Raw genomic sequence first — 27,946 nt, forward strand, 5'->3', positions numbered from 1 at the left:
AAAAGGCGGAAAAGGCGGAAAAGGCGGAAAAGGCGGAAAAGGCGGAAAAGGCGGAAAAGGAGGAAAAGGAGGAAAAAAAGGAAAAAAAGGAAAAAAAGGAAAAAAAGGAAAAAAAGGAAAAAAGGAAAAAAGAAAAAAAAAGGAAAAAGAAGAAAAATAAATAAGGAAAAAAAAGCTCCAACCCCACCTCCCCCTTGTGCCCATCAAGGGGCTGGGACAGGGAGCAGGGCACAGGATTCATCTCAACCCTACGGCTTTATTGGATAGCTGCTGATCCTACACAAGTACAAACACAACATGGCCCAAAAAACTACAAAGTGATACAAAACCAAAACGAAACAAAACTCTTTATAGTAATGACTGTACAACAGGTGGTAAATTCTTTGCCTTTGTGTGAACGCTGATTAATCCAGACAGCCCCGAGCCTCCCTCCCTGCCTTGCAGTGTCCAGGGGTCACCAATTTGGGATGTGCAGAAGCTCTCACTCATTTCAGTGGGGGGTTGTATGGGAAGTTTTACCCTAAACCCTTTAAGAAAAGTGAAAAAGAAATCATGAAGACAGCTACAAACCAGTTAAGATTTCCACCTTCTTTGCTGAAGCATCATGTTCAGGGGGGCTGAGCTGTGGTTTCTGGCCTGCTACTTGCATTACAGAAGAGAAACTGCAGAAACTAATGATCTGTCTGGGAATTGGAACAAGGTGACAGCTCAGTACTGAAGTTTGGGCTCCAGCTGCTCTGACAGATCAGGTGCTGGCACCTAGAGGTGAAGGTAACTGCCCCCCATTGCACTGTGCAAGGTTTATGACTGCCAGGCTGGGCTCTGCAGTTAGAAATCACCAAGCAGCAGCCTGCTAGCTGGAGAAAGAGAGGCTTGTGACATCTTTCCCTCTGTTTAACTGGAAAAGATGTTTTTGCAGCCTTTAAAATCAAAGCCATTTTTAAATAACTGCCAGGAAACTAGAAGCCCCCCCAAAAAAGGCAATCAATTAGCCAGGAACTCTCTCCTCTGAGATTGCCCTCACTGCCAGGATTAGCTCTCTCATTCCTCCTCACCCAGACCCATTATAAAAAAAAAAAAAAAAAAAGAAAAAAAAAAAGGTACAATATTCAGTCTGACAGGATTTAAGTTAAAAAATAAAAAGCTGTCCAGTCTTTGTGCTTTATCGTGAGGAGTTGGAGCTGGAGCGGCTGCGGTGGCGCCGCCGTCCCGGGGATCTGGACCTGGAGCGCCGGCGAACGGGGGATCTGCGGCGAGGAGAACGGGACCTGGGGAGCAAGGAGAAAGCTTGAGTTAGGAGAGAAAGGGGGGACAAGTTCCAGCCACTTGGCAGCTCATCTACCAACTTGACAAAAACACTTCCTCCTGCACCATGGTGAGAGCCCCGGCACCACACAGGCAGCTCCAGAGGAATTCAGGCAGTGACTCCAGAGCAGAAGAGCCTCCCTCTGCTTCAGCAAGTGGAAAGAATGTTTTATATCCACCAAACAGACAGGAATCTTGTCTCCTTCCTCAAGAAATAAGCTCAGGTTCATGCCACGTCAGGTTTTCCTTCACCTCAGGGGTCAGTTCTGACTCCTGCAGTACAGTGATACTCAGGGAAAGGATTAACCTGAGTCCTTTCAAACCACAGGGACACTTCTGAGAGGACTAAGTCTGACTCAAAGGAAAGAGTTAAGCTGCAGGCTCTTCAGCACCACAATCGAGGTGTACAGTCACCAGTGTGCACTTCAACAGAGCCTGGGAAGGAGAACAGAAACTGGAGTAGGGAAGAAGACAAAGAGTGAGAAGGGAACTCCAAGCCTACCATGTGCCAAGACCTCAGGAAGAGGCACATCTCCAGGAGGACCAACAGGCAGCAGATCTTGTGTCACTTTAACTATTTCTCCTTTTTAAACCTGTAGTTGATCAGCTCTTCAGCAATAAAGCACCTCCAACAGGAGCTGCTTTTACTAGAGACAGGAGTCTAGGTGGGTTTCCAAGAAAGCTCATGCTGAGGCAGACTCTGAAAGACTCCTTGTCTGGGCACATTCAGGCAGCCCCGTGTTGTTCAATGTGTGTGTCAGGGCACACCTTGGGGTCACTGTCCTCTGCTCACCTGATGCAGGAGATGCTTTGTTGTCATGCCCCTATTCACAGCATTCTGCCAGCCTGAAAGCAATTTTCATTTCACCTCAAAGCATTGCTGCAGAGGGAGCTTGAAGGGAAGAGGCTGGGAAGCATCCCACATATCCAACAGGCACCTTCAGGCTGCTGACCAGAGCTGGTCAGTTAAGTACAACCCAGGTTCAGCTGATGCCCAGAAGCACTACTGCCATTTGGAGGGCAAAGTCACATCCCACAGGTGTCCCACACTGAGACTGAGAGTGGTAACACCACATTACACCGAGAAGCAACCACAAACTGTCCCAGCTCTCACCTTCTCCTCATGCGAGGGGGTGACCTGCGCCACATTGGGGGTGGTGGCAGCATCCTCCTGGGGGGGCTGAAGCGCCTGGGAGGTGGCCTGGGCCGAGGTGCCAGCACTGCTGTGGCAGTGATCTCCTGACCATCAATCTGACCTGTTCAGGGAGCCACAGGAACAGCAAGCAGTGAGTCTCCTCCAACACCAACATCTACACACCTCACTCACAGCGTGGCCACAAGCCTACACAGTCCTACTTATTCCCACCACCCAACTCGGGATTTATGTTGACAAAATTTATTTTCACATCCATGATATTTGTTTAGCTAATATTCCATCAAACTGCATTTCAGATATTATCCAGGAATGATTGTCACAGAAACACAGACTTTTATTACTGTTTGCTTTGAAGAAACTTGGCTTTAAAAGTTCTGTGGTTTTTTTTTTTGCATCTGTCCCAACCAAGCCAAAACCACTTGGGCTGAAAACAACACTTCAGATCAGTTCCCCAAAGGTTTCCCCATCACCTTTCACTCATCTGCAGATCAAACTCATCTGCTCCCAAGATGTCTAAAAGCACCCAGCCTCCCTGCAGCACTTGTTGCCTACCTCCATCCATGTGTTTGAGGGCTTTCTCAGCATCATCTGGGTTCTCAAACTCCACATAAGCATAGCCTTTAGAGAGGTGTGGGTTTAGCCTGTCCACTGGCATATCAATCATTTTAATCTTTCCATAAGTGGAAAAAATTTCCATGATGTGATCCTGCAGAGAAAGAGCAAGTCTTAACAACACAGACCACACTTACTGGTGCAGAGCAGTCAATCCAAGCTGTAGACAGCACTAATTAGCTTGAAATCAAGGATCCACCATCAGGAGACATATTTCATTGGCCAGATGTGGATTACCACTGCCTTCTCTGCTGTTGCCTGCTCAGTTCCTCCTCACATCATGCCAAACCTTCAGTCCTAGCAGCATCACTGCTGCCTGTCAACCTTGGCTACAGAAGCACAGCTAGAGTAAAAATCTTCTTGGGGACCTGAAAAGGGAACTTACGCCCTCAGCTGAAAACTTGTCAGGTACAATTGCTAATTATTCTTTAAAAACACACCATTTTTTTTCAACACCCCAAACCTTTCACCTCTGAAGACCTTTAAACTACATTCTAGCAAAGCCACCTCAAGCCAGCCCAGCTCTCTTCAGATCCTTTATCACAAACTTTCAGATACCCACAATTCCTCCAAGGCCATTTCAGCTTTTGTCCCAAATTCTACAGTTTTCTTCCAAGTCAGGCAGGATACAAAGCCTTGAATACTGACAGACCTCTGAAACACTTCAGTCTCAGATGCCCAGGCTGTATCTGACTCAGTAAAATCCTACCAAAATTTTCCTCACTGATTAATTCCTCACAGAGCTTGAATTCCCAGCATCAGCATCTTGGCACCACTCCAGCAATGAACAAGTTTTGAGAGCTTTAGAAGAGCCACTTGTGAGTCCTCACAGATGAGATGCAAACTTGGTATGAGAGGGGAGGATGCTGTTACCTTGGTCACGTTTCTCGTGAGCCTTCCAACGTGCACTTTTGTAGGTCTGGGAGAAGGGCTCCTCCTCTTCCGTTCCTTTTCATCTCTCTTGGGTGCCTTGGACCTGATTTTGATAACAGAAGGTGTTCAGAGTTTTCAAGGAACATGCAAGACAAAGCCAAGAAGCCACTCATTATCAAAGGATAAAACTGCATCATTTTTCTTGGGAGGGCACCTTTTTTCTTAAGGTGCAGGTTAGGAAGTGCTGGGGTGGAGGTGGGTGGTTCCACTTAGGACTTCGGAACACACTTAGGTGTGTTCCACCTCAGGACTTGCATGTGCCTTGCCTGCTTTCAACTTATTACCTTGTGGAACTTAGGAGTCTTTCTTTGAGAATTTTCAGCTTTATAGAGTAGCAAACATTCCTCTAAAGTTGTTGGCCATAGTCGAAGCATTCTCAGTTGTTAAAACAAAAAACAGTCTTTACCTCAACAATTAAAAAGGCAAAATGAGAACAAACACCAAAGCATACCACAACCAGGCAAATTAATAAATCCAATCATTTGTGTTTCTGTAATTTCTTTTCAATACAGAGGTCCAGAAATGTCACAGTTAAGAAATTATGGAATGTGATTTTCATCTGTAAAAACCTCAGTATGCATAAAATTTATATTTATGTTTCTTCCTGAACTTACTGTCCATAAATTGAGGGATGTAATAAAACAACTCACACCAGCTTATAATACTTCAGTAGACTTACCAGCCTTCAGCACTTTACCTACAGAATTATTCAGGGGAAAAACTGTATTGGCATCAACATAATTCCACATCATTGTGAAAAACCTGATTAAAACTGTCTCAACAAAATTGAGTACTTAAAATCACTCTTTAAAATGAGGGTTTTAATTTCTCCTTCTACAGGGTGTGCATGCTTTGAGTGCACCCATTTGAACAAAATTCTGATCTCCAAGTTACAGAGAAAGAAAATGGTCCCCAGGAAAAAAAATTATTAAATAAAAATGGAAATCACCTGGCCATGTGGTGATTCCTAGAAGGCAAAAGGAACTCACTTGGAGCGGGACCGTCTCCTGTTGTCGTGTCTCCGTCGAGAGGGACTTGGAGATCCAGAGGAGCTGCTGGAGCTGGAACTGCGGGAGGTGCTGGAGCTCCCAGAGCGGCTGGAGGCAGAAGAGGAGCTGGAGCCACTGCTGGAACCAGTGCTGGAACTGGAGCCTGAACTAGAAGTGGAGCTGGAACGGGATCTGTTGGGGATGGGAAGAAAAGAAAAGCTTTTTCACTGTGAGGGTGAGGGAGCCCTGGCACAGGCTGCCTGGAGAGGTTATGGAGTCTCCTTCTCTGGAGACTTTCCAAACCCCCCTGGATGTGTTCTGTGTGTCTGCTGTGGCAGGGGGGTTGGACTCAATCATCTCTCGAGGCCCTTTCCAACCCCTGACACTCTATGGTGCTATGAAAAGGAGCACACTACTCAGAAAAACAATTACTGAAACACTTCTGCTAACTACACAAAGAGCAGCTCTCAGCCAGGACAATGATGCTCCACAGCTCACTGGAGAACCAAAGGAAATTCACACCTGAAGAAATAAATCCAATTAAGTCAGACACCACTGCATTGTGCCTAACACAACACAAACTTCTGATAAGTCCATGACACGGGGAATTAAAGGTACCAAGAAACCAAGCTGGTGGTTTGGCAGCAGTAACTACCTGGTGCTGCTGCTCCCGCTGGAAGCGCTGCGCCTCTTGCGCACCTTGTCTCGACCACGATCCTTCTCACCAGATTCCTTAGTGGAGGATTTGTCTTTGGAACGGTCCTTGGATTTCTCTTCAGATCTGTCCTTGCGCTTGGTGGGTGAGGGAGCCCTGCCAGAACAAAGGGCAGAAGACATCGTTTAACACAGAAACCCAACAAACACCACACACCCCAATGAAGAACAAAGCACTGAGCTTCAGATGCGACTCAAGATCACCGTAGTGGCAGAGTTAAAGCATGAGGCAAGGTTGGGCTTTCTTAGCAAAAAGAAAATATTTTACAAGTCAGAGCAGCTTTGTGGAGGGCAGCTTTAGCATACAGGAATTCTCATACACAGAAACTCATGCAGAAAGAGGTATATTCCAAATTCCTCACCCGCACTGGGAGGGCCCTAGTGCCCCGTAATACCCCCGGTTTTGTTAAGGCTAAAAAATTTGGATGGAACCATTACCTAGTGCTGGATTTTTTATTATTTTCTTTGAGTCCTAGCAAGCTCCTCTGTTTCAATCCTGAGAACATTTCCTCTTCAGAGGCATCCAAAGCAGCACCCAGTGGGCCTCACTTAATCTCAAATCTCCCTTCTAATGCCTCGATTCTGAGAGCCAATCCCTAAAAGAGTGCAATAAATTCCAAAGAATAGTGACAAGATAAAAGGCTTTAGAAACTAGAAATTAACAGACAGGCAAAAACCAAGCAGCCTGCTTTGCACCAGGGGCAGCACACTGGGCATCAACTGACCTGTGCAGAGAGACTAACTGGCTGTTAACTGCCAGCTGCTGCCTGCTCACACCAGCACCCATCCCTCCTCTGGGACTCTGCATCCATGTTTAAAGTGATCCCTTTGATGTGCACCAAGTCCAAATGCCTTCATTATCCAACCAAAAATATGGCAGAGAGGACATCCATTTGCTCTGCAACATGTACCTGCCCCTTGACAACAGCCAGAGGAGCAAGCACCGGTTTCTGGTTTTCTCCAGAGCCAGTTTGTACCATCCAGCACACACTTGTCAGGAAGAAAGGGTTGTTGAGAACAAACCCCCACTGATTACAGCTGCCTGCTGACTCAGTGAGCTGCTTCCACAGCTGATGCCTTGGAAAGACCAGATTAAAGGGCTCAGTTTGCTGCATTGCTGCAACAGCAGATTCTACTTCCTAGCAAAAGGAATCCTATCCTGGATTCTGACCTCATCTAGCCCAAACTGGTGCCCTCTTTATTCTAGATCCAAAAGGAGACAAATTTAACAACCCACTATTTAACACTGGGATGCTGAGCAGTTGTTAACTACAGGTTTTTCCCCTGAGGGCTGCATCCATCACATATCCTGCCACCTCTGAACACACAGATTGTTTCATACCCCCATCACACAGCTGCCTCCAACCTGTGTTTTAATACCCACCAGAGTGTGGCACCTTTGGTTTGCTGCCTATGAATGAAACATTCAGAGCAGGCACAGGAGTGTCTGAACTGCCAGGCTTATCTGGAGTGGCACTGAACACTCCCAGCACTGACTGATGCTGGAAACACCTGCTGCTGAATCACAGGCAAAATCAGTTAACAAGGGGAAAAAAAGAAGCTCTCCAGTTCACTGCATCCAGAAATCTTGTTGCTTCTATGATTCTGGTGTCAGATTCAGGTCAGCAGTGACTTTATCCTTTAAACTCTCTCTTCTCACAGGTAATTGTGATAGAAAAAGAGGAAATGGCCTCAAGCTGCAACAAGGGAGATTTAGACTGGATATTAGGAACAAATTTTTCACAGAGAGATCAGACACTGGAATAGGCTGCCCAGGGAGGTGGTGGAGTCACCATCCCTGGCTGTGATTAAGTGTTGTTCAGATGTGGTGTTGGGGTTATGGTTTAAGGAAGAACTTTGTGGAGTAGGGATGAGGGGTGGACTCTATGATTCCAAGGGTCTTTTCCAACCTGAAAGATTCTGTGACTCCATTATTAACTGCATGTAAATGTATGTTTGGAAGAGATCACTTCTGATCACTTTGCCCTCCTCACCTACCTCAGAGGAGGGTGGAACAAGGAGGGAGACAGCCTCTTCTTGGTGGCATGTGACAGGAGCAGAGGAAAGGGATGCAAGCTACGCCAGGGGAGGTTTAGGCTGGATATTAAGAAACTTTTTTTCCCTGAAAGGGTTGTCAGGCACTGGAATAGTCTGCCCAGGGCAGTGGTGGAGTCACCAACCCTGGAGGCATTAAAACAGCATGTGGACCTGGTCCTTAGGGACATGGCTTAGTGGTGAGCTTACAGGGTTGGGCTGGATGACCTGGAAGGTCCCTTCCAACCAAAGACATTGTGTGATCAGCTGAACTCACTGTCCTGATTGTCAGCTTCACAATTCTCCCTAACACAACAGCTCCAAAAAGGAACACAACTGACAAGTTGGCAAAGCCAGCTCTCTGCAGAGTCAGGGAACACCTGGAAGGGCCCTTCTGCACAGGAAACTCTGGACACCACAGACAGGTCTGGCTGGGAGATGCTCTGACACCCGTGGTGGGAGGAAGGCAACCCATGCACTGCTGCCACAGCTCCTGCAGAGATGACTGTGAGAAGCAAACCCGCGTCCATCACTCAGCTGTGCAGCATTTCTAACCAGCCCCGTGCCTCCAGTGCCCCAGGGAAGGGGCTGAAAAACCCAAGACCACAGCAGGAGACCAGCTGGCTCTCCTGGAAGAACAGCACAGACAAGTTTCTGGAGTCACAATGCCAAAAAACTTGGCATTTCCCTTTCCCACCTTTCTTCTCTTAAACAGACCAACACCAGGTTTGCATTACTTCTTCCCACACACCAGCTTCTGTGCAGATGCTACCAGCTCAGCCATGCACAACCACCCAGCTCCACTTTTACTCCTGCTGGAAGAAAGAGCAGGGCTGAGGACCAGCACATGCTCAGTTGGTGTCCTCCAGCTGAAGGGACACCACTCCCCAGGACAGGTGCTCACCAGACACATGATGTTTGTGCATTCAGCCAACTGCCCTGCTCTGGCACACGCAGCATTTAAGCAGCCTCCACACTCCAGAGTTTTCCCTCCCTCAAAAAAAAGCCTCCTCAAGAATGCCACCTGCCTAGCTTCTTTCAGCTGGAAACCTCAGTAAGAGAAACACATCCTGTGGGCACTTTCACCTGCAAGTGTTCAGACATTCACTGGAGGAGGAGGAGTCTCCACACACGGGAGTGTAACAACACAATCTCTAAGCGACCTGCTTCTTCCCTACAGTCAAAGGAAACTTCTCAATCCCTAACAAGTCCATGTTTCCGCAGCACCCACCCCAAACCAGAAACATCTAAGACCAATCTCTACAGGCCAAACATTCCTTTCACACACCCACACACCTCTCCGCTTTCAAGAGATGATTTGAAGCCTTAGAGAGCTGCAATTCTGTAGCAAATGAACCAAACTCGGCTCTCTCCGGACTACTTTTAACGGCAGTTCGCTTCAGATCCTCATTTGCAAAAAGGGAAAAGACTTCCCCGTGGGAGGAGGCAATTCCCGCAGTTCCCTGCAAAGCTTCGGCCGCTCGCCCAAGCTAACTACAGCGAGCAGGGCCGGAGGAGCGCAGGGGCACCCAGCCCTGCGTTGGGGTACGGTACAGCGCTGGGCGGACCGAGGGCTTCTCGCTGCTGACCGCACCGTACGCGCTGCCATGCTATGAGCGAAGCCGAGGAGCGGGTTGAGGAACAGGGAGAAAAAAGCACAGAGTTGTTCAGAGCAGAGTCAACATCCCTGGGTCCGCACAGAGTTCCTCCCGCAGCCCCTGCAGCGGGAAGCACAGAGACCCCCGGCTGCCCTGCAGGCCCCGGCCCGGCTCCTCCCGCTTCCTCCTCCCAGCCCGGCCCCTCTCCCTCCCTCCCCGCCCCCAGGCGCGGTAGGCCGCGGCGCCGAGCCCTCATCCTTGGCTCTCGCCCCGCCATTTCCTCCTCGGCGGCTCCGGGGCTCTCCCCTCGGCACCCTGGCAGTGCAGCGGGGCCGTTCCGCGCCGCGGCCCAGCCGGATGGAGACCGATCCCCCGCGGCCCGGCCCCCGCCCCGGCCTCACTCACATCCTCGGCGCCCTCCGCAGCCGCCGCTCCGCGCCCCTCGCGCGCGGCTGACGTCAGCGAGGCGGCAAAGGGGCAGCGGGAGGCGCGAGATGATGACGTCACGAGTCGAGCGGGGCGGATTTAAAGGGACAGAGCCGGGGATGAGGAGGGGTCTGCGAGGGGCCCGTGGGGAAGGGGATTGCTGAGGCAGATTAAAGTAATCAAAGTATTGCTGTTTAGTGAGAGCAGCACTACCCTTTTACACACAGTCAGGCTGATAACACAAGCACGTTGCTGATCGGTACAACACACTGTTCACATCCCACAGGGCACTATCTGACTCTCTATGTGCTGTTCCCATCCTGTTATTCTTCTTTTCTGCTGCCAACTCCCATATCTTTTGCCCATAGCTGATCTTTTAATAACCTTGCAGCTGGGCCTCAAGGCCCTTAGCTCACTCTGGCTAAAGCTGAATAGTCAGGATTGCTCACATGTCCATTTTCTTCCAAAAAATCTCCAAACAGGGGCTGGGGCAGAGAACAGGCAGGGAGTGGAAGGAGAAGGAGGGCAGAGGGAAATCAGTGGGAAATCCCTAAAAAGCGCTGAGACCCTCAGGGTTGAGGCACCTCCAGCCTGGGGGGGGACACAGGAAGCTCCAATAACAAGGATTTGGACTCTTCTGAGCAGATCCCGTAGCTCATTCCAAGGCCCATCAGCACCACTGCTTTTCCAGATGAGGTGCAGACCCTCTAGAAAGTGCCCATAGTCTGGTGGGCTGCTGGGTGGTGGATTAAAGGCAGCAGGTGGTGACTGCTGATCCAGCTGAGACACTGAAGATGAAAAGGAGAGAACAGCACCCTATGAGTGATGTTTCTGAGTCTTGCCTGCTTTTCTGTACCTTCATTCCTGCACCTCCAGGCTGCTGATCTGCTGTTTACTGCTGTCTCTGCAGGTGAACCGCTCTGCTCACAGTGGCAGGTGGTGGTTGGGACTAGTTGGTCAGCATCTCTAAATGCCACCTGAAGCTGAAAGTGTGTGTGTTGCACCCCCTTGCACCTGGGGGCTGCAGTTTCCCTTCCTGTTCATTGTCTTTGGGTTGTGGAGCTGCTGCCCAGCTACAGGGGGTAATCCTTGAGCCCCAGAAGATCCAGGGGATGGGTGGGTTATTCTGCCAGCAGCAGCACTACATCACTTTGTCATGGTGAGGTACAAAGTGCTGCATCCCAGGTGTTACTTTGTGCTTGGAAGGGTTGCACTGGCTCAGCCCACAGGCCCTTGATTCAGATGTTTTTTCCCTGTGCTCTAAGGGTCCATTTCCCTGTTTAGTCCATGGCTCCTTCTGCACCTATGTTATAGTGGGGCTAGATGTGTGTCTGGCTTCAGAGAATGCAGTCTGTATGGCTTTGTTAGAGGAACTGCAGGATGTCTGCCTGAAGTACAAGTTGATTAAAAAGCTACTTACAAGGTTATCCCTTCAGAGGGGGAGCCAGCATGCCTTGGGTGACAGCAGCACTGTCTGACTTCAACTCTCCTGTCTCCTTTTAAAAAAACCTATTCCAGAGCTGCTCCTTCACCAATTCTACAGAGAAATTCAGGGTTCTGTCCCAGGGGATAGAGCAGTCTGTGTTGCTAGCACCAGTCACTGTTTTTAGATCATGTTACTGCTTGTGTGAGGCTTGACAAATCCCTGGGCAAAATTGCAGCCTGGGAGAAATGACCCTTCTTCCCTGGGAGAGATCTTCCTGCTTTCACATTTCTGTCTAGGGCATCAGATGCTGTTAATCTTCCTCCAGGCTAAGCACCATTAAGCCACATTGCCAGTTTCTGGTTACCTGTCTCCAGGGATAGCAGTGAAGCTGTTCTTTTCATAAGGAGCTAAGAACTCTCCATGTTGCTTCCAAGCTGTGTTAGGCAGGCTCTGGAACAGGACCCCCAGCCAAATGAGGATTAATCCCCTTTTGTTAACACCTTTCTCTGTTTTTCTGTAGCCCTTCCCATGCCTCCACAGCATCCTCAGCCAGCAGCAGTTTGACTCACTGGTCAGACACATTGGGATCTGCTGCCCTTGTGGCTGTGCTGCTCCTGCAGTGACAGATTGAAGTTTGTTGCTCTGCTTAAATCCATCCCTACATTAATGCCTATGTCTCTCCAAGGCTGATCCATCCCTGAGGGCCAGGCTGGCTGTGGTGATTTAAATAGTCATGGAAGAAATGCAGCCCTAGGTGGGGTAAAGGAGTTTCCTGACCGTGCCATGGCACTGCTGTCTGTTGAAGACCCTGCAGGGATCTGACTCTTCCCTGCTTTGCCCCAGATAAGTTTCAGAAGCAGCCTTGCTAGCACCTCCCCAGGGTAAAACCTGCCTGTTCCCAAGAGCAGGCTTGCAGGGAAGTAAATCTTCCCTGACAGGAGTCAGCTCTGTGGTCATGAGGGATTTGGCGTTCAGACCCTGGCAACAGAGCTGCAGGGTAGGGCTGAGTGGGGATGGAGAGCAGCTCAGAGCACAGTGAGGTCTAGAGGACTGCAGCAAGGTGATGGCTAATAGAGAATAAATACTTTTCTTGCTGATAACCTGCAAAGGAGCAGCTGATAAAGTTTCCTCTTCCCTTCTCTCCTGTCTCCAGCTCAAAGATGCCAACCAAGCCCCGGGATTCTTGGAAATCAAAACCTTGCTTGGGGTGGACCAGTGCTTCCCTCTGCTCCCAGCTTCTGCTCCGTTGTGGAAAGCCTGGATGCTGTGCAGATGGAGATCCTGAGGCTGAGCCAGGCAGTGCTGGAGCAGCAGTGCCACCCGGAGCAGCAGGAGGTGCTGGTGACCCTGCAGCAGCTCAGCTCCCCCCTGAACCACAGCACCCTGTCAGCAAACCAGCCCTGCCTCCCCTTCAACAGCAGGGCCCAGCCCTCACCCACCTTGCTGAAGGTAGAACTGCTCTGACCAGGCCCAGCCTGCCCAGGGGGTTCTGGAGTCTCCTCTGGGTGCTGTCTGGTGGGACCCTGCTCTGCCAGGGGGGTTGGACTGGATGAGCTTTCAAGGTTCCTTCCAACCCTTGACTTTCTGTGATTTCTGTGCCCTCATGCTCCAGCATGGTGGGGTGGCTGCCTGGAACAGTGTGGACATGAAGATTTCAAAGGTCTTCTCCAACTAAAATGAATCCATGATTTTAAGTCTACACCTGTCAGCTAAGCAGATACATGAGCAAGGATGTTTCTTACTTATTTTCCTCCAAGATCCCAAACTCACACTCTTGAGCTGGCAGTGAGGGCACACACACTGCCCAGTGCTTTCTGGATATCAGAACACTCACATGGAGTGTAAGCATCCAATGATCCATTCTGCTGACACTGCTGGATTGTCACAGGAACCAGATTTTTATTAGAAACCATTCCCTTCTGCATGCATCACTGCTTCATCTGCCATCTGAGCTCTGCTCTGTTTAAAAGGAACAGGAGAACAGCGAAGCCTCCCAGTACAAAAGACAGATTCTTAGGTTGATGCCAGTTCTACAAGAAGAAAACCAGGTCCCTCCAGACTCTGTGCTGACGTTTTGCAGAAGTGCCTTTCTCCAGTGTGAGGACAGCAGTACATCAGAGGCTGAGTCCTGGGGTCAGATGTAGAGAAGGCAGATCTGCCCTGAGCCTCTAGATAAGGCACTCTGAAAGAGGATCTTTTCCTCAGGAAATACACTGGATTAATACACTGGATTTCTTGTCTAACATTTTCTTCTGCACAGCATCTTTCCACTGTTCTAGAGATGACAGGAGATTTGGCACAGCTTTCAGTCAGTTTTAGTCTAGAAGACTTGCCTAGAAGAAATTAAAGCGAAAGTCTTCTTGGGAAGGTGTGAATTTGAACAAGCCTGTGTTAAGTGTCCTGGGTGACTCTGAAGCAGAATCTGTTGAGCCTTGGCTCTTCCTGCAGGCTGCTAAGCTCTTCCGGATGAAGTGGCCACTCTTTCTGCAGACACTTCCCTTCACTTCCACGATCCTGGCAGATTTCAGTGCTGCAAGAATGGAGAAAAGAGGAGTTAGAAATGTTCAGTGACCTCACCTAGCAAGGTCCCCCTTTGCAGAGCAATACAGAGGGCAGAAAAAGCCCTTTCCTCTTCACCCACGCCAGCACACAAAAAGTCTCCTACCTATTTCTGTGAGCTTCTCTTCTTTGAGCCTTTCCTCCTCCATCTTCTTCCTGTAGTCTCCAAACATGGTTCTCATGAGCTGGCGCTTCTTCACCAGTGGAGCCTTCTCACTGCGCAGGGTCCTGATGGCCCGGAGAGCCTCCTCAGCTGAAGCAGAGCAGCAGAGGAACCAAACACAGCTCAATACCCTGGTGGCTCTGCCCCCACACCCCTACCAACCCCTCCCACCGCAGAGCTCTCTTGCTCCTTTGAATCCTTACCCTGCCTGGGAGTGGCTTTCTGTGTCTTCAGGCCAAGCTCCAGCTGTTTCACACACCACTCCACCTCGTTCCACAGCTGGTCCTCTGACTGCTACGTGACAAGGAGTAGAGTGAGCATGAGGAAAGGAGGAATCCAAAAATTAGAGCAGCAGTGGCTACACAGGAGGAAAAGAATCCGCATAAACTCGGGACTGTTCTGAGCATCACGTGATGGACATCACTTTATAGACCTCATACAGTTTCCCTAAAGCTGTTCCCTACAGCTATAGTTTCCCTTTCCTCAGATAAGCTTAAAGCACTGGACAAATACCTACTTGCAACTCCCCACCTCTATTTGACAGATTTAATATTTGTTGGCCATGCAAATGGGGGTGTTTTCTGGAAGGTTGTCCAGGGCCTTTCCTCTGAAAGAAGCTGTGACATCAATTTACAGATGGGAGGAATGAGCATTAATGAATAAAATACCCCTACTTGCAAACCTGCCCAGTGTCAAAAAGCAAACTATGGACAAAATCAGAAGCTAAGCCTTGTTGTCCCAGCTCCTGTGTGCTTGCTCAACCAGAAATACCTAAGGAGAAGGAAGCTGAAGCCCATGAAGATGGAAGAAGCCAAATACCATTGAGCAAAGGCAGCTGGTTGAGCAGGGGAAGGGAGAGGGAAGCAGGGCTGCACCCTGGGGCTGAAGCAATTCCTAACTGCTCTGTAAATGCAAAAGGCCTCATGTAATCTCCTTCTTTTCCTTACAACAGCATCCTTCCAATGGACTGGAAGGGCTTTACACCACCTCCACATCTTTCTACCTTTCTGGTACTCAGCAGTGTTTATTGGTGGGTTGCTGGCAAAGCAGCCCTTTGGATGGAATGCTTCAAGGGGCAGGTGAACACCCAGTGAGGCTTCTGTGTGGAATATTAACAACTGCAAGTCTGTTGTGCTTTTGCATTTCAGTATTGCTCAGCTGGCATCATTTGTTAACAATCACTACACCAACACTAAAAAAAAAAAATCAAATGAAGACCTGAACTTCAGCAGAGCACTAGAAAATGAGGGTGTGCCTTAATGGTGCATTTACACATAACTTGCAAGTTAAATCGATTTCTGGGCCATGCCTTAGAGAAGGAACCTTCTCAGAAACACCTTCAGGCTTTGTCCCAGACCAGGCAGCAGCTCTGCACCTCAGCATCGCTGTCTGCACTTCATCCTACCCTCCAGCATGCAGGTCAGGGGCACACACCTAGTTCAGCACACACAGATACCAGCCTGGCACTGACTGAGGGCAGCTAGATGCCTTTTTTAGGTTTTCTTAATTTAATTTTACTTTTTTTAATGAAAATGAGGCACTCCCAGGATTAGCTATCAGAAGTCTAAACATGAAATGCTTCAGCACAAATCTGAAGCAGACAACACTGACTTCCTTCTCACCAGTCAAGTTCCTCAGCTGTCTAGCAGAGAAAGAGCTGCTGTAAGAAATCAGCAGTGATCCTTCCCTGTCAGCTCTCACCTCAAGCCAATACTCTATTACACTACTAACAGACAAAGTTTCTTGTTTGCTCATTTAGAAATTAAGGGATCTCATGAATATTTAAATACCTGAGAGGTCTCATCCTGATGGGAACTATCTTTATTCTGACATCCATTATCTCCTTCCTTCGTCTTCTTGCTGACCTCAGTTTCTTCTGTCTCCTTTTTACTGACAGGTATCTTTTGTTTCTTCTTTTTCTTCTTCTGGGCAGCTCCACTCGCTGTAGATTTCTCTGGCACTGTCTCATCTTCAGGAGCAGTCTCTGGCTGGGGAACCTTTTCTGTCACATGGCTTCTATCCTCCTCTTTGGGTGCACTACCTGCAGTTTGAGTCAACTCAGGCTTCTGCAAGGCTGAAATCTGCAGCTTACCTGGGGATTCAGTAGGCAGTGAACTCCCCAGTGCTTCAGGCTCTGCTGCATGCTGTGCAGGTTGGTCTGCTGGAACTAAAGGAGCCAGAGAACACTCTTTATCTGGGGTGGCAGACTTGGGTTCTTGTCCAGAGGCAGCAAGACTCAAGGCTCCATTCCAGTTCTCCTGCTCTGTGGCTCTTACACTGGTTTGTATCTGCTCAGCACCACTGACACCAGGGACTGCTTCTGAAGATGTGCCACCTGCTCCTGGGTTCATCTCAGAAACTGTAAAAGCAAATTGGAAGCTGTTGTCAGATGACATGAAGAGCTTTGGCTTTACCTCAGAGATCTGGTCAGATTGATTCCTGTACACCACACCATCTGAAGCCTGCCCATCTCTCTGCTGTACTTCCACAGCACCAGGTTTCATGTCTAAAAAGATAAAGGAAAATATTTCTTCATAGAAATATTGTATGCACCATTATTGTATGCCTGTTTCCTACTATGGGGTTGCCACTGCTGCCCCAAGTCCCTCCATAAGGGAGGTTCTTCATAAGGTCTGAGGTTCTTCAAAGCTCAATACTTCATTTTGTTTTCTATTTAGAACACATCTCATGTAATACAAGAACAGGAAACAGATGGAAGAGGAGAAACAGAAAAATGCCCAGGTCTGCTAAACCTGGAATGTGGCTGCAGACTATGAAATAGGCAACATACCTTGCTTTGGGGTTGGGTTGAGGCAAAGGTTTCCCTTCATCTGCAAAATGCACCACTCAAGTTCATTTTGGAACATGCCCTGGGGAGCCTTGAAAGTGAAACGGGGGAAAACACAGTGTTTAAAAGCAGCACAGATCTCTCACCTGCAAAACTGATTTCAAACCTGAGTTTTCTCGGAGTCCTCTCTTCTAGGAATACAAACTAGTGAGTCATAAACCCCTTTTCTGGCTTTACACTTGAGGTGTGTTGCAGAACAGCTCCATTTATACCAGAAATCAAGACAGCACAGGGTGAGACACAGACCCTGCTACATTCCCTACTTGGAGGGCACCAAATGAGTGCTCTTCATCACAACCATTAGAGACTCTTACCAGCAGTGAGACATCCACTCCTGGCAAGCCCAGCCTTCCCACAGATTTTCTCTTTTTTTCCCCTCCTCCTTTTCTAAAGGCTCCAAATGCAAATTTTCTCCCTTTTCCTGAAGCTTATTCTCTGACATAACAAGTCTCCACAGCAGGAAATTTCACACCAGCACAGCTCTGGCAATACATAGAATTTATCTTTATACTAAACACACAACCTTAAGACAACCTTTGCTGTAGTTTTACCCCGTGTGCCTTCTGGGAAGCAGCTGGGAAGCAAGGCAAAGTCTGCCTGTGAACGAGGCATGGTTTGGGTTGGAAGGGACCTCAAAAAATCATTTAGTTCCAACCCCCTGCCATGCCCAGGGACACCTCCCACCAGCCCAGGCTGCTACAAGCCCCATCCAACCGGGAATTCAACACTGCCAGGGATGGGGCAGCCACAGCTTCTCTGGGCAACCTCTTCCAGAAAATAATTTGTTCCTAATATCTAACCTAAATCTGCATTCTTTAAGTTGTTTCAGAGCCTAACTAGGAAAGGGAAAGAAGGCCTAAGCAGAACAAAGAGGGAAAAGCAGCCCCGAGGGAAGAGCTTTGAAGAAAACCTCCCGGGAGCCGTGGGCAGTGCTGGGGCAGAGCCTGGAGAGCGGGGGAAGGAAGGGCCGGGAGGAGGAAAGGGATGACCGGAGCTCTCACCCGCTCCATGTGGGCAGTCTCCCGGGGAGGAAACGCGGCCGCTGTGCCGCCCACCTCCGCTCACGGAGCAGCCGCCCGGTTCCGCCCGGCCCGACCCCCGGGGGGCGGGGCTGCGGTACCGCCGGTGCTGCGGGGAGGGCGGGCCGGCCTCGCCACGCTACTTCCGCCCGGTGCTCGCCGGGCTCTGCCGGTTCCGTTCCGCCCTCCCTGAGGCCCCGGGCCCGCCGGCCAAGGGCGGGGAAAGGCCGCGCTGCTCACCGGGGCGAGGCTGGTCGGGGACCCGCTCGACCCGGGGACAGGGACGGCACCGATACCAGTACCGGTACCGTGCTCTGCGTCCAGCTCGGGAGCTGCCCTGGCCGCGCCTGCGCGGGGCTGCGGGGCGGGGCTGCGGGGCTGGGCTGGAGGCCGCGGGAGCCCAAACCCCACCGTAATCGGAATCGTTTTGGTTGGAATGGACCCTGCAGAGCATGGGGAGAGCGGGGAACCCAGCGCTGCCAACCTCCCCTCAGCCTCCTCTGCTCCAGGATCAACAGCCCCAGCTCCCTCAGCCCCTCCTGCTCAGACTTGTGCTCCAGACCCTTCCCCAGCTCCATTCCCTTCTCTGGACACTCTCCAGCCCCTCAATGTCCTTCTGGTCATGGGGGTCCCAGAACTGACCCCAGGATTGGAGTTGCAGCCTCCCCAGTGCCCAGCACAGGGGGATGGTCCCTGCCCTGCTCCTGCTGGCTACACCAGTGCTGGTACAAGCCAGGGTGCTGGTGGCTTTCATGGCCACCTGGGCACCTCTGGCTCATATTCAGCTGCTGTCCACCAACATTCCCGGGTCCTTTTCCATGGAGCATCTTCCAGCAGCTCTTCCCCACACCTGGAGCATTGCCAGGGGTTGCTGGGACCTAAGTGCAGGACCCAGCACTGAGCCTTGCTGAACCTCATACAATTTGTCCCCACATTTTCACCACTGGGCTGCAGACTGTTCAGCTGCAGCCTCCTTCCATGGGACCAAAGCCTCCAGCACCTTCAGAAGCCCCACATCAGCATGGTCCCCATCCAGCAACAGTGACCCAGCAGCTCCCATCTCAGCCAGAGATACCTCAAAGAAACATAGAATTGCTCAGGCTGGAAAAGACCTTCAAGATGCTTGGGCCCAACCACAGCCTAACTCTATTACCCCACCACAGGACACCATGGGGAGGGTACAGCCTATCCTGAGCAGACAAAAAAAGGTAACACACATACATGGGTATTGTCCAATTCCCTTTCTCTTTTAGATTTCTTTTCAATTGCTTAATTTTGTAAATAAAAAAGAAGTGAAGACACCTTGTTTCGTATGCATTTTTTCCCTTGGATTTTTTCACAGCACTCAACAAGTGTCCCCACTGAGATCTGTAATGCTGTTGTAGCATGTCCCGTTTCACAGCACAGTATTTGATGTCTCTTTCAAATGCTTCAAACCACAGAGGTTTTAGTTTCTGCTGACATTGGCAGTTGATGTTAGAAACTCTTTGAGGCTGCCAGTTGTTCCAGCAGAGATCTTAAGTGCTAGGAAAGCACTTCCAAACATTGCTGTTAAGGGTTATAAAAAGGTACTGGAAGAATCTTCTGCCAATCCTGACCAGACTTTAGTCTTGCCTTACAAGCCCCACCCTCGCTAAAAGTTAACCCTTGTCTAAGCCCTCCCCTCATTACATAAACCATCTAATTGGTTTGAGGCTTGTCAGAGGTTGTCTCAGACTTATGGCAAAGCTTTTCTGACTGTGGTAGGGTTGAAATCAGCATCAGTCTTTACACAGACGTGTTCAAGTGTCAGGAAAGGAGCTGACAGTCAAGTACTGGAGACGATAATAAATGAGCAGAGGAATAATGAGCTATCAGCAACTGTCTTGAAAGGCCAGGGCCCCATTGCAGTTCTCTTCTCCCTCAGACCCTAAGTGGGACCGAGGGCTTGTGAGTCTGTCACCATCAGTGTGGATGCACTCCCAAAACTGAAAGCTTCCCATCTGTGGCCTGAGGAATGCAGAAACCCATCTGGTGGTGCAAAGGCTCCAGGAGGTGTGGCTGGGCACTGAGCCTGCAGATCCCAGCCAGCCAGAGCAAAGGGTTAAGAGGAACATCACTTTCTGTGGCAGGATGCTGTCCATCTCTCCACCCAAAAACCACGCGCTGTGGACTCAATGCCCATGCAGGGAAAAGGCACAAAGGACCAGAAATGCCTCATGTTTCCTGGGATTGATCTCTGCCCTGAGGATTCAGCCCACATGGATGCACAGCCCCACACTGGCACCGAGTGGGAGAGCTGTGGCAGCCTTTACTCAGAGGACACCCGGCAGAGGGACTGCCAGAGGATGAGAACATGATCCTCAGCTTCTGCTGACACAACAGGAACCTTTCAACATGAAGAGCTGCAAGCTGAGCTGCTGGAAGCTGATGTCTAAGCAGCCACGGCTGCCTGGGAGCAAGGCAAACAGCAGGCAGAGGAATGGAAATGGCTTGAGCCTGCCTGGGCACAGGGCAGGTGAGTCTGTGCTCTGTAAAACAGTGCAAAGGCTGCGACAGCTTCACACTGCTGAGAGAGGGTGACAGGAGCACCTCTGCCTGGGGACTCCATACAGGACAGCTGTGCAGGTCACTCTGGGGGAGACAAAACACCCCCCACCCCAAAACACAGATCTGCCTGCTTTCCCCACTCCAATAACTGAGCACCAACAAATTTGTTGCAGGCATGGCTGTAACTGGAAGCAGTGCTTGTGCTGGAAAATGCAGCTCTTTGGTATGAGGCTCCTTTAAGGGAGTTGTGAGAAGGAATTGTAAAAAAAAAAAAATTAAAAAAAAAAAGAGTGGAGTGGTTACCAAAGCTGCTAACCAGAGTGCCAGAGAGCCTCAGAGGGCAGAGGCAGCCCAGTGTCACATGCCCCAGGCATCCTGTCTCCAGACTTGCTCGCCTGCGATGTACGTGGCTTGCACATACAGAGCATCATTCAGCATCAGGAAATCTGCATTGGACAAGAGAGAAAGGAAGCAGCTGTCAGAGAAACGGAGCAGCTGACGCTGGCTGGGGAAGACCTACAGGAGGCTCTTCTGCTCCTTTAGCAGCAGGAGGGCAGTGCAGTGTCACCCGTGCTAGGGCAGCTCTGCTCCATGCCTGGCTGAGATGTGAGGGTTTCTCCTGAGGACTCGCAAAACATCACCCACATCCAAGGCAAAAAACACTGGAGCCAAAACCTGGAGCAAATCCCAGGCAAAGTGACTCTCCCTACAGCTCCCACTGAAGCAGGGGATGAAGATGTTCTCACAGCAGCCCCTGCTTCACTGCTGCATCCAGGAGCCCTCACACTGCCCTATACCATGTCCCCATACCAGTACCTGCTGTCCCCATACCAGTACCTGCATCAGTGTCATAATTCAGTGTTCCCTTTTTGTGTTCAATCCCCAGGAGCTGGGCAGGATGCAGAGATGCAGCCTCCAACGCAGCCTCTACTGAGCACCCTTGGAGAGAGAAGGGGGAAGCATTAGGGCAGCAAACAGCCCCGTGGCCAGAACAGCCCAAGGCCTCCTTGCAAAGGCAACTGTCAGCCTGGCAGGGACCCCAGCTGGAACACTGTCCCCACAGCTGTATGGAGCTGGGGAAGGGAAACATCCCTATGGATAACAGCAGGAAGAGGAGAACTGACAACCTAGGGGATGGGAAAATCATTCACCTTGGTGAGAAAGGAGCAGGACAATTCACCTCTTGTTGGTGCTATGAGCTAAAATGAAACCTCCCCTCAAAAAGCTGCTCCTCTGAGGCTGCTGATCCCAGCCCTCCTCATTGTCTCAGGTGAGAGGGAATGTTCCCTGGTGGAGTGGACACAGCTGGAAAGAGCAAGACCTCTTCCTGAGTCAACCTAAGGAGCTTGTGGCCAAGGCTCACTTACCTGTGGCTTCTTGGAAATGTCTCACACATGTGTCCATAGTCGCCACGCTACCACTCAGAGTCTTTGTGCCTGGGAGAGGAACAGGATGGCACTGAGCAGGTCCCACAACTCAAAGCATGAAGGAGCAGGGGAGTGGGAAAGCAGAACATGACCAAAAAGAGGTAAAAATCCTGGGCTGAGTAGTGTGTGCCCACAGCCATGGCTGCTGAGTGACAGAGTAAGGAGGGAGTCTGGGCTGGCAGCACAGAGAGGAACAAGGATGTCACCCTGCAGCTCCTCTCTGAGACCAGCTGAACTGTGTGAAGATTCAGCTCACAAATGCAGGCATCTGCTGCCAGAAATAGAGGAAGGGAACTGAGACAGGAATGAACCTCCTCCAAAATACCTTCCCAGTCTCCAATTGGTTGCAGTTTAGTGAAATGTGTTAATAAAAGTGGTGATGTTATAGTGAAGACAAGGGACAACAAATAGCTGTTCGATTTCTGTCCTTTCTGACCTCACTGGAACCTCCAGCACCCATGACATTGGGCAAAAAGATGTTTAAGGGTGTTGCAGACAGCTAAAACTTGACAGATTCCTCCTTACTCCACCGAGATTGGGCAATCCCCCTCTTCATGAGGTGTCTCCCCAGGACCAAGTCACTGCAGAGCCATTAACCAATTGGGCCCCAAAACCCAAGAGTGTGGCACTGAGAAGCCCTGAGCCCAAGGTGCACTGAGCTCTCCAGGAACAGACACGAGCAGCAGCTCTGCTCCCAACTCTGGCAGGACATCACTCACCTGCAATGTAGGTGTTCAGCCCATCAATCTCCACCACCTGCTGACCCAGTGTGTGCCGACCCGGCGCCAGCCCCAAGCCAGCGATTGCATCTGTCACCAGCACCAGACCTGAGGAGCACAAGGGAAGAGGCTGTGTTAGCTTTGCAGCTGAGTTTGCTGCAGCTCTTGAGCACTGTGTCCTCTCTGAGAGGCTGGTTCTCCCAGACAGGGGCCAGAGTGTGTCTAGTGACATCCAACTGCAGCAAGAGGTGTGGTGGACAAGCACACGTGGCTGTGACCTCTTCCAGGCAGTGAGGGAAGAATGCCACAGCACTTGTGGCAGTGTTTTGTGGGAGATGGCAGAGCTCATGGCTGGGGACACTGTGTGGGCCTGTCCTGGCTCACCTTTGGGGTGGGCTCGGTGGGCGATTCTCAGGGCAGCAGGGTTGGTGTGGATGCCATCAGAGATCATGCCATAGAAGACTCTCCGCCCAGCAGGAATCTTGTCACTTGTCAGCAGCCCCACGATTCCAGGGTCACGATGGTGGAACTGGACAAGGGGAGAGAGGACAAGCTGTGGAGCATCACCAGGACTTGTGGGCTCAAGCCCTTCCCATCAGGGGAGTCAGCTGTCACCCTCTAGCAAAAGGATGCTCCACCCTTTACCAGACCAATCTGGGCATTTCCTTGAATTTCAAGAATCTGCTACAGCCTTGACTCTCAGATCAGGCAGAAGAAACACGAAGCTGCTGAAACCTCACTGCAAAGCTCGTTATGAAACAAGCAGGGGAGAGCATGCATCTGTGTGGAGCTGGAGAGAAAGGACCTGAAGAGATGGCAGGGCAGGGCCCCTCGGGTACTCACCGGCAACATCGCGTTGAAGAGGTGAGTGATGAACGTGGCCCCGTGCTGCACAGCTTCCTCAGCCTGGGAGAGATTAGCCACCGAGTGACCTGGGGACAGAGGCCAATGCAGGATTTCTCTCTGCCCATCCCTCCATTTCTATCCCAACAAGAATGAAGATGCTCTGCCACCCACTCTGCTCTGATGCCCAGCCTGGGCTGGGGTCTGAGATGCCAGCCTTGGCACAGAGATGTCTGGTCACAAAATCGCAGAATAATTTGGGTTGGAAAGGACCTCTAAAGCTCATCCAGTCCAACCCTCTGCAGTCAGCAGGGACCTCAACCAGATCAGGGTGCTCAGAGCCTCCTCAAGCCTCACCTTGAACATCTTCAGGGATGAGGCCTCAACCACCTCCCTGGGTAACCTGTTGCACTGCTCTCATGGTAATGAACTTTTTCCTAACATCCAACCTAAATCTACTCCTCCCTAACTTAAAGCCATTGCCCATCATCCTGACTGTGGGTGTTTCACCTCAACATGTTCACTGTTCACACCACAACTGTCACAAATGCTGTCTTGCTCACAAGGAGTTGTCCTCAGGCTGGACTAGAGGTCCAAGGACATGCTTCTCTGCTGCCCTCAGATATATAAAAAATTTATAGAGAGGTGTCAAGGGAGCAGAGAGTGGGGACTTTGCCAAGGAAGAACAAAGGGATAAAACTATCCTGAAAGAAAACTCTATTTTCCCCCACCACAGTCAGCAACTCTGATGCTTTGTGGGCAAACCCTGCCCTTGTGTGTTTCCTTGCTTTATGTGGCTGATAGACAAGAGATGCTCTGCTGCCCTTCTCACTTCAGGTTTAATTTCACCCTGCATAATTCCCTTCAGTGATGTGAGGCACAGAAGAGTCAGTGAAACAGAGGACAAGAAAAATGCAGCCAGTTTTAAGTCAGTGGCCAGTACAGACATTAGGAAGAGAGGTGTCCTACAGTGCCTCCAGGAGAAAAAAACTATCAAAACTCAACAGTAACCTTTGGAAAATTATTTCACCTCTCAAACAAGGCCTAAAGCAGTTGAACTTCAGAGTTTGAACCTTTCCACATCATCAACCCTGAGTTACATCTTTATTCAAGTCACACTGCTGTCCCTTCTTGTGTTTGAACAGCACCAAACGCTCCCCTGTGTTACACACTCAATCCATGAAGTTTGGCCCTTCCAGTAAAAAGGTGGACAGATCTGCAGCATCAAGTGAGGTACCTCTTGGTGACAGGTCTGTCACCTCCACAGGGACCAGGCAGAAGACACTCCCACCCCATCCAGTCACACTAAGACACCATTAGAGATGCTACAGCCCCAAGAGAGGGGCTGCTGGGCCCACGTGGAGCCCTCTCCTGCCCAGCCCTTACCCAGGGAGACACAGATGCCCCTCTTGGTGAGTTCCTGGATCACCTCACTGCTCCTCTTCATCTCTGGGGCCAGGGTGACGATTCTGACATGGTCCAGGGACCCGTAAGTGGCAAGCAGGTCCTGGAAGGCACCTTCCTCAAAAGTGCGGAGGCAGTGCTCTGGGTGTGCTCCTTTCTTCTCCTTGCTGATGAATGGTCCTTCCAGGTGAGCCCCTGCCCAAACAGGAACACCAAGTCATGACCTTTCCTCTCCCCACCAAGAAACGTGCTGCATCTGCCCTGCTCCAGTCAAGCTGTGGCCACTCTCCTGCAGCAAAACATGTGGCTCAAGTAACTCTGAGCTCAGCACAGTCAGAGTTGCAGTGCTGTCAACTGACCCAGCCAAGCTTCCCCACTTCCATCGCCCCATGGGGCCCAAGCAGGCTGGAGCAGGGTGTGTATGATGGCAAAAAACACAGCAAAGGCCAGGGACAGGCTGAGGGAGACAGCAGGTCTGTGCCCACCTGCACAGCTCTCCCACTGAGAGAGCTCCAGCCCTCATTTGTGCTGTCCCTACAGTAGCTTCTTTCCCCTTAACAAAGAAAAAGACAACTGCCCTCCTAGAGCAGCACTGGAGAGGACAGCAAAGGACAAAATCACTTACCCAGGATACCTGCTCCATGGGCTCCACCATTTCTTATACTGATCTGAGGGAGAACCTAGAGAAAAGGGTTTGTCAGGCATGGCACCCCAGTGTACTAAAGCAAACCCAAACCTCAGGCCCACAGAGCTTTGTAGCCCCATTGTGCAAAGCTGGCACTGGGAGACATCACTGTCTCATGGTCTGAAGGGCAAGGGCAAGAAATTCAGGGGTAGAGTCCAGCTCTTCATGCCCAGAGCTTTTCCACAAAGTCCCTGCAAACCAAGCCTTGGCCCTGTCACCTCCAGGTATCAACCCCAACCATTTATCACCCTGTGGGAGAGAAAGGGAGAAAGTCACTTACCTGGTGGTACAGAGATGGAGGAGACGTCACTAGGGTGGGACAGAAGGAAGTCACTCCATGGGAGAGGATTTTCTGACTGACCAGGTCAATCCCTGATTTGAAGTCATCTGTAGCCAGGGAGAAGTCCACCCCAAAGCCTCCTGTGCCATGAACAAAACAGAGATGAAATCAGTGGATGTTTTCCCACTCAAAAACACTGAAGAAACATTTTGTGTGACCAGAGTGAGCCACTCCATTTGTACAGCACTGACCAGAAGGAAATGGCTCCACCAGCACTTCTCCTGTCCCACATTCATGAGGCTCCACAAGTACAAATCCAACCAATGCTGTCCTGAAGTGCTTTTTTCCCACAGCATCCCAGCATTTTGCAAGCATCAACTTTTTCTTCTGATGCTGGGCAAAATCCAAGGATTCCCCAGTGAAGTGGGAACATAAGCTACCCTTGGCTCTCAGGAAAGAGCTATTGCATTTAAATGCTATTGAATTTCCAGAAAAACCCTGGAAAGGGTAGGGCAGACACCCTGCCAGCACAGGGGCAGTATAAAATTATGATAAAAATGAGGTTAAGAGGAGAGCTGTGCTGAAAACCACTGAGCCAAAGGGGATCAATTACCTGATGGCAGCAAGCACAGGTATAATTGATCTTTATGCTTAGTTGGGTGACACATCCCCCTTGAGCAGCTGAAAGGCACTTGGTCACGGTCAGTACAGGCAGCAGGGGGGACAGACAGACCCAGGGATCTCCCACCCCACTCTACCATTGATCTGGACATCAATGAAGCCCGGGGCAATGATGCTGTCCTTGCAGTCCAGCTGGATGTCAGCAGAGCCCTTCTCGTCGAAGAAGAGTTTCTCCGGGTTGAGGATCTTCCCCTCTCGCACCCACAGGTCCTCCCTGGAGGGACAGTGGCACAAACACACAGCTCCTGCTCCTGTGACAGCCGTGGAGGAGCAGCACACAGGAGCAAGTGGCCATCCATGGGGCAGGGGTGGCCTTTGAGGGAGCAGACCCCCCCAGCACCCTCTGCCACTGGCACTACAACGCTTGCTCGGGCAGAGCTGCTCCTCCAGCGGGAAACAACCGGCAGCCGCCTCCCTGTGGGGCCTCGGGGCTTTACACACCCGACAGACACGGGCTCTTCGTGGGTGGCGATGGCCGAGGGGCCCCGGGGCTGGCAGAGGAGGCAAAATGGAAGCTTAGGGGGGCAAAGAGGGGCCCACCCGCCTCGTCTCCTTCAGGAAAAACCGTCAGACGACAGCAGCCCCCCGGGGGACACGGGGACGGGACACGGGGAGGGGACACGGGGACGGGACACTGGGACGGCCCCCGGGGCACTCCCGGTTCCAGGGCGGCTCCGCAGCCCGGCCGTGAGCCCCGGCACCCCCCGGTACGCCCGGCAGCCCTCACCTCTGGAGCTGATGGCTCCTCAGGATGCGGCAGTTGGTGAATTGGACGATGGGCGCGTCCGAGACGGATTTGTTGGACGGCATCGCGGGAGCCACCGGGAACGGGAGAACCCCCGGGGGAGCGGGGTCAGGGGCGCGGGGCGGGCAGCGGGGCCGGGGGAGCGGGGCAAGGCCGCAGCAGGTGGTGAAAGCAGCAAGTGAGGGGCGGAAGGGCCGCAGCACCGCCCCGAGACAGGCGGCAGGAAGGTGCCCGCCTCTCCCGGGGCTGCGGGCCGGCGTCGGGAGGCACAGGCCCTACCGGGGGACGCGCTGAGGACCCGGTGCAGCCCCTCCTAAGCCCCCCCGGCTCCGCGGGGCAGCCGGTGCGGCACAGCCGGTACCGGGACAGTGGAGCCCGGCACAGCCGGTACCGGAACACTGGGGCCCGGCACCGCCGGTACCGTGACTGCGAGAGGAGCGGGGCCGGGGCGGGGCGCGCCGGGTCCCGGTCACGTGACGCGCTCAGCTGACGCACCGGGGGTTCCCCCCGCACGTGACCACCCCCTCAGCCGCCATCACGGGAAGGGCGCCGCCATCTTGAGGAGGTCGGCGGCTCTGCAGGGCCGGGCTGGTTCGGTTCGGCTGCCGGTGTCAGAGAGCGGGCAAGGCCCGCCGCACCCCCAGGCAGAGCCGTGCTGTGAAAGGCGGTGGTGAAAGCCTCCACAGCGGCCCTTGGGTCTCCAGGCGGCCCACACAGGCTGCTGGGCTTATGTGCTGGCATTGTCACCGGTGTGGCGTCAGAGGCGGTGATGGGGATGGCACCAGAGAGATGCCTATTCCTGCCCGGGAAGCCGGGGAGGCTGCTGTGCCCTCCCTGCACTGCCTGGGCCT

At 51.4% G+C, this 27,946-nt stretch overlaps 3 protein-coding genes across 5 annotated transcripts; all 3 read right to left on the reverse strand.

Annotated features, from left to right (window-relative positions):
• Positions 1 to 236: 236 nt before the first annotated feature.
• On the reverse strand, positions 237 to 9,826 carry RNPS1 (RNA binding protein with serine rich domain 1). Its single transcript, XM_030459844.1, has 7 exons — positions 9,747 to 9,826; positions 5,651 to 5,806; positions 4,996 to 5,187; positions 3,947 to 4,049; positions 3,014 to 3,167; positions 2,420 to 2,561; positions 237 to 1,268 (listed from the first exon to the last, which is right to left on the reverse strand). Coding segments are annotated over exons 1-7 (855 nt in total). The 5' UTR covers positions 9,749 to 9,826; the 3' UTR covers positions 237 to 1,162.
• A 3,256-nt stretch (positions 9,827 to 13,082) lies between these two features.
• LOC115599149 (UPF0488 protein C8orf33 homolog) lies at positions 13,083 to 17,904 on the reverse strand. Of its 3 annotated transcripts, none has more exons than XM_030459774.1 (6): positions 17,765 to 17,903; positions 16,707 to 16,794; positions 15,706 to 16,274; positions 14,119 to 14,209; positions 13,859 to 14,005; positions 13,083 to 13,723 (listed from the first exon to the last, which is right to left on the reverse strand). In XM_030459774.1, exons 1-6 carry the CDS (start codon positions 17,771 to 17,773, stop codon positions 13,527 to 13,529), a joined length of 1,101 nt encoding a protein of 366 aa, XP_030315634.1. In that variant the 5' UTR covers positions 17,774 to 17,903; the 3' UTR covers positions 13,083 to 13,526. The 3 variants fall into 3 exon arrangements, with proteins under 3 accessions (XP_030315634.1, XP_030315636.1, XP_030315637.1); XM_030459776.1 differs by having other exon boundaries at positions 17,819 to 17,877; XM_030459777.1 differs by lacking the exon at positions 16,707 to 16,794 and having other exon boundaries at positions 17,765 to 17,904.
• A 1,157-nt stretch (positions 17,905 to 19,061) lies between these two features.
• On the reverse strand, positions 19,062 to 27,540 carry AMDHD2 (amidohydrolase domain containing 2). The gene is made up of 11 exons (XM_030460122.1): positions 27,078 to 27,540; positions 26,428 to 26,564; positions 25,670 to 25,809; positions 25,330 to 25,384; positions 24,687 to 24,899; positions 23,301 to 23,389; positions 22,842 to 22,986; positions 22,458 to 22,565; positions 21,679 to 21,747; positions 21,149 to 21,250; positions 19,062 to 20,757 (listed from the first exon to the last, which is right to left on the reverse strand). The coding sequence occupies exons 1-11, from the start codon at positions 27,158 to 27,160 to the stop codon at positions 20,669 to 20,671; spliced, it is 1,230 nt and encodes a 409-aa protein (XP_030315982.1). The 5' UTR covers positions 27,161 to 27,540; the 3' UTR covers positions 19,062 to 20,668.
• Between the last annotated feature and the right edge of the window lie 406 nt (positions 27,541 to 27,946).

The sequence above is a fragment of the Calypte anna genome, chromosome 14, assembly GCF_003957555.1.
Source record: "Calypte anna isolate BGI_N300 chromosome 14, bCalAnn1_v1.p, whole genome shotgun sequence".
Taxonomy (NCBI): Eukaryota; Metazoa; Chordata; class Aves; order Apodiformes; family Trochilidae; genus Calypte; species Calypte anna.

Excerpts from the sequence above, each read along its gene's own strand:
- RNPS1 (XM_030459844.1), bottom strand. Across the intron at positions 5,188-5,650 it reads AGCGGGAGCAGCAGCACCAG|ATCCCGTTCCAGCTCCACTT; the intron begins GTAGTTACTGCT and ends CATCCCCAACAG. Across the intron at positions 4,050-4,995 it reads AGGAGACGGTCCCGCTCCAA|GTCCAAGGCACCCAAGAGAG; the intron begins GTGAGTTCCTTT and ends TATCAAAATCAG.
- LOC115599149 (XM_030459774.1), bottom strand. Across the intron at positions 16,275-16,706 it reads CAACCCAACCCCAAAGCAAG|TTTCTGAGATGAACCCAGGA; the intron begins GTATGTTGCCTA and ends TTGCTTTTACAG. Across the intron at positions 14,006-14,118 it reads GAAAGCCACTCCCAGGCAGG|CTGAGGAGGCTCTCCGGGCC; the intron begins GTAAGGATTCAA and ends GCTCTGCTTCAG.
- AMDHD2 (XM_030460122.1), bottom strand. The coding sequence starts at position 27,160 with ATGCCGTCCAACAAATCCGTCTCGGACGCGCCCATCGTCCAATTCACC. Across the intron at positions 25,810-26,427 it reads CATTGATGTCCAGATCAATG|GAGGCTTTGGGGTGGACTTC; the intron begins GTAGAGTGGGGT and ends TTCATGGCACAG. Across the intron at positions 22,987-23,300 it reads TCTTCAACGCGATGTTGCCG|TTCCACCATCGTGACCCTGG; the intron begins GTGAGTACCCGA and ends CCCCTTGTCCAG.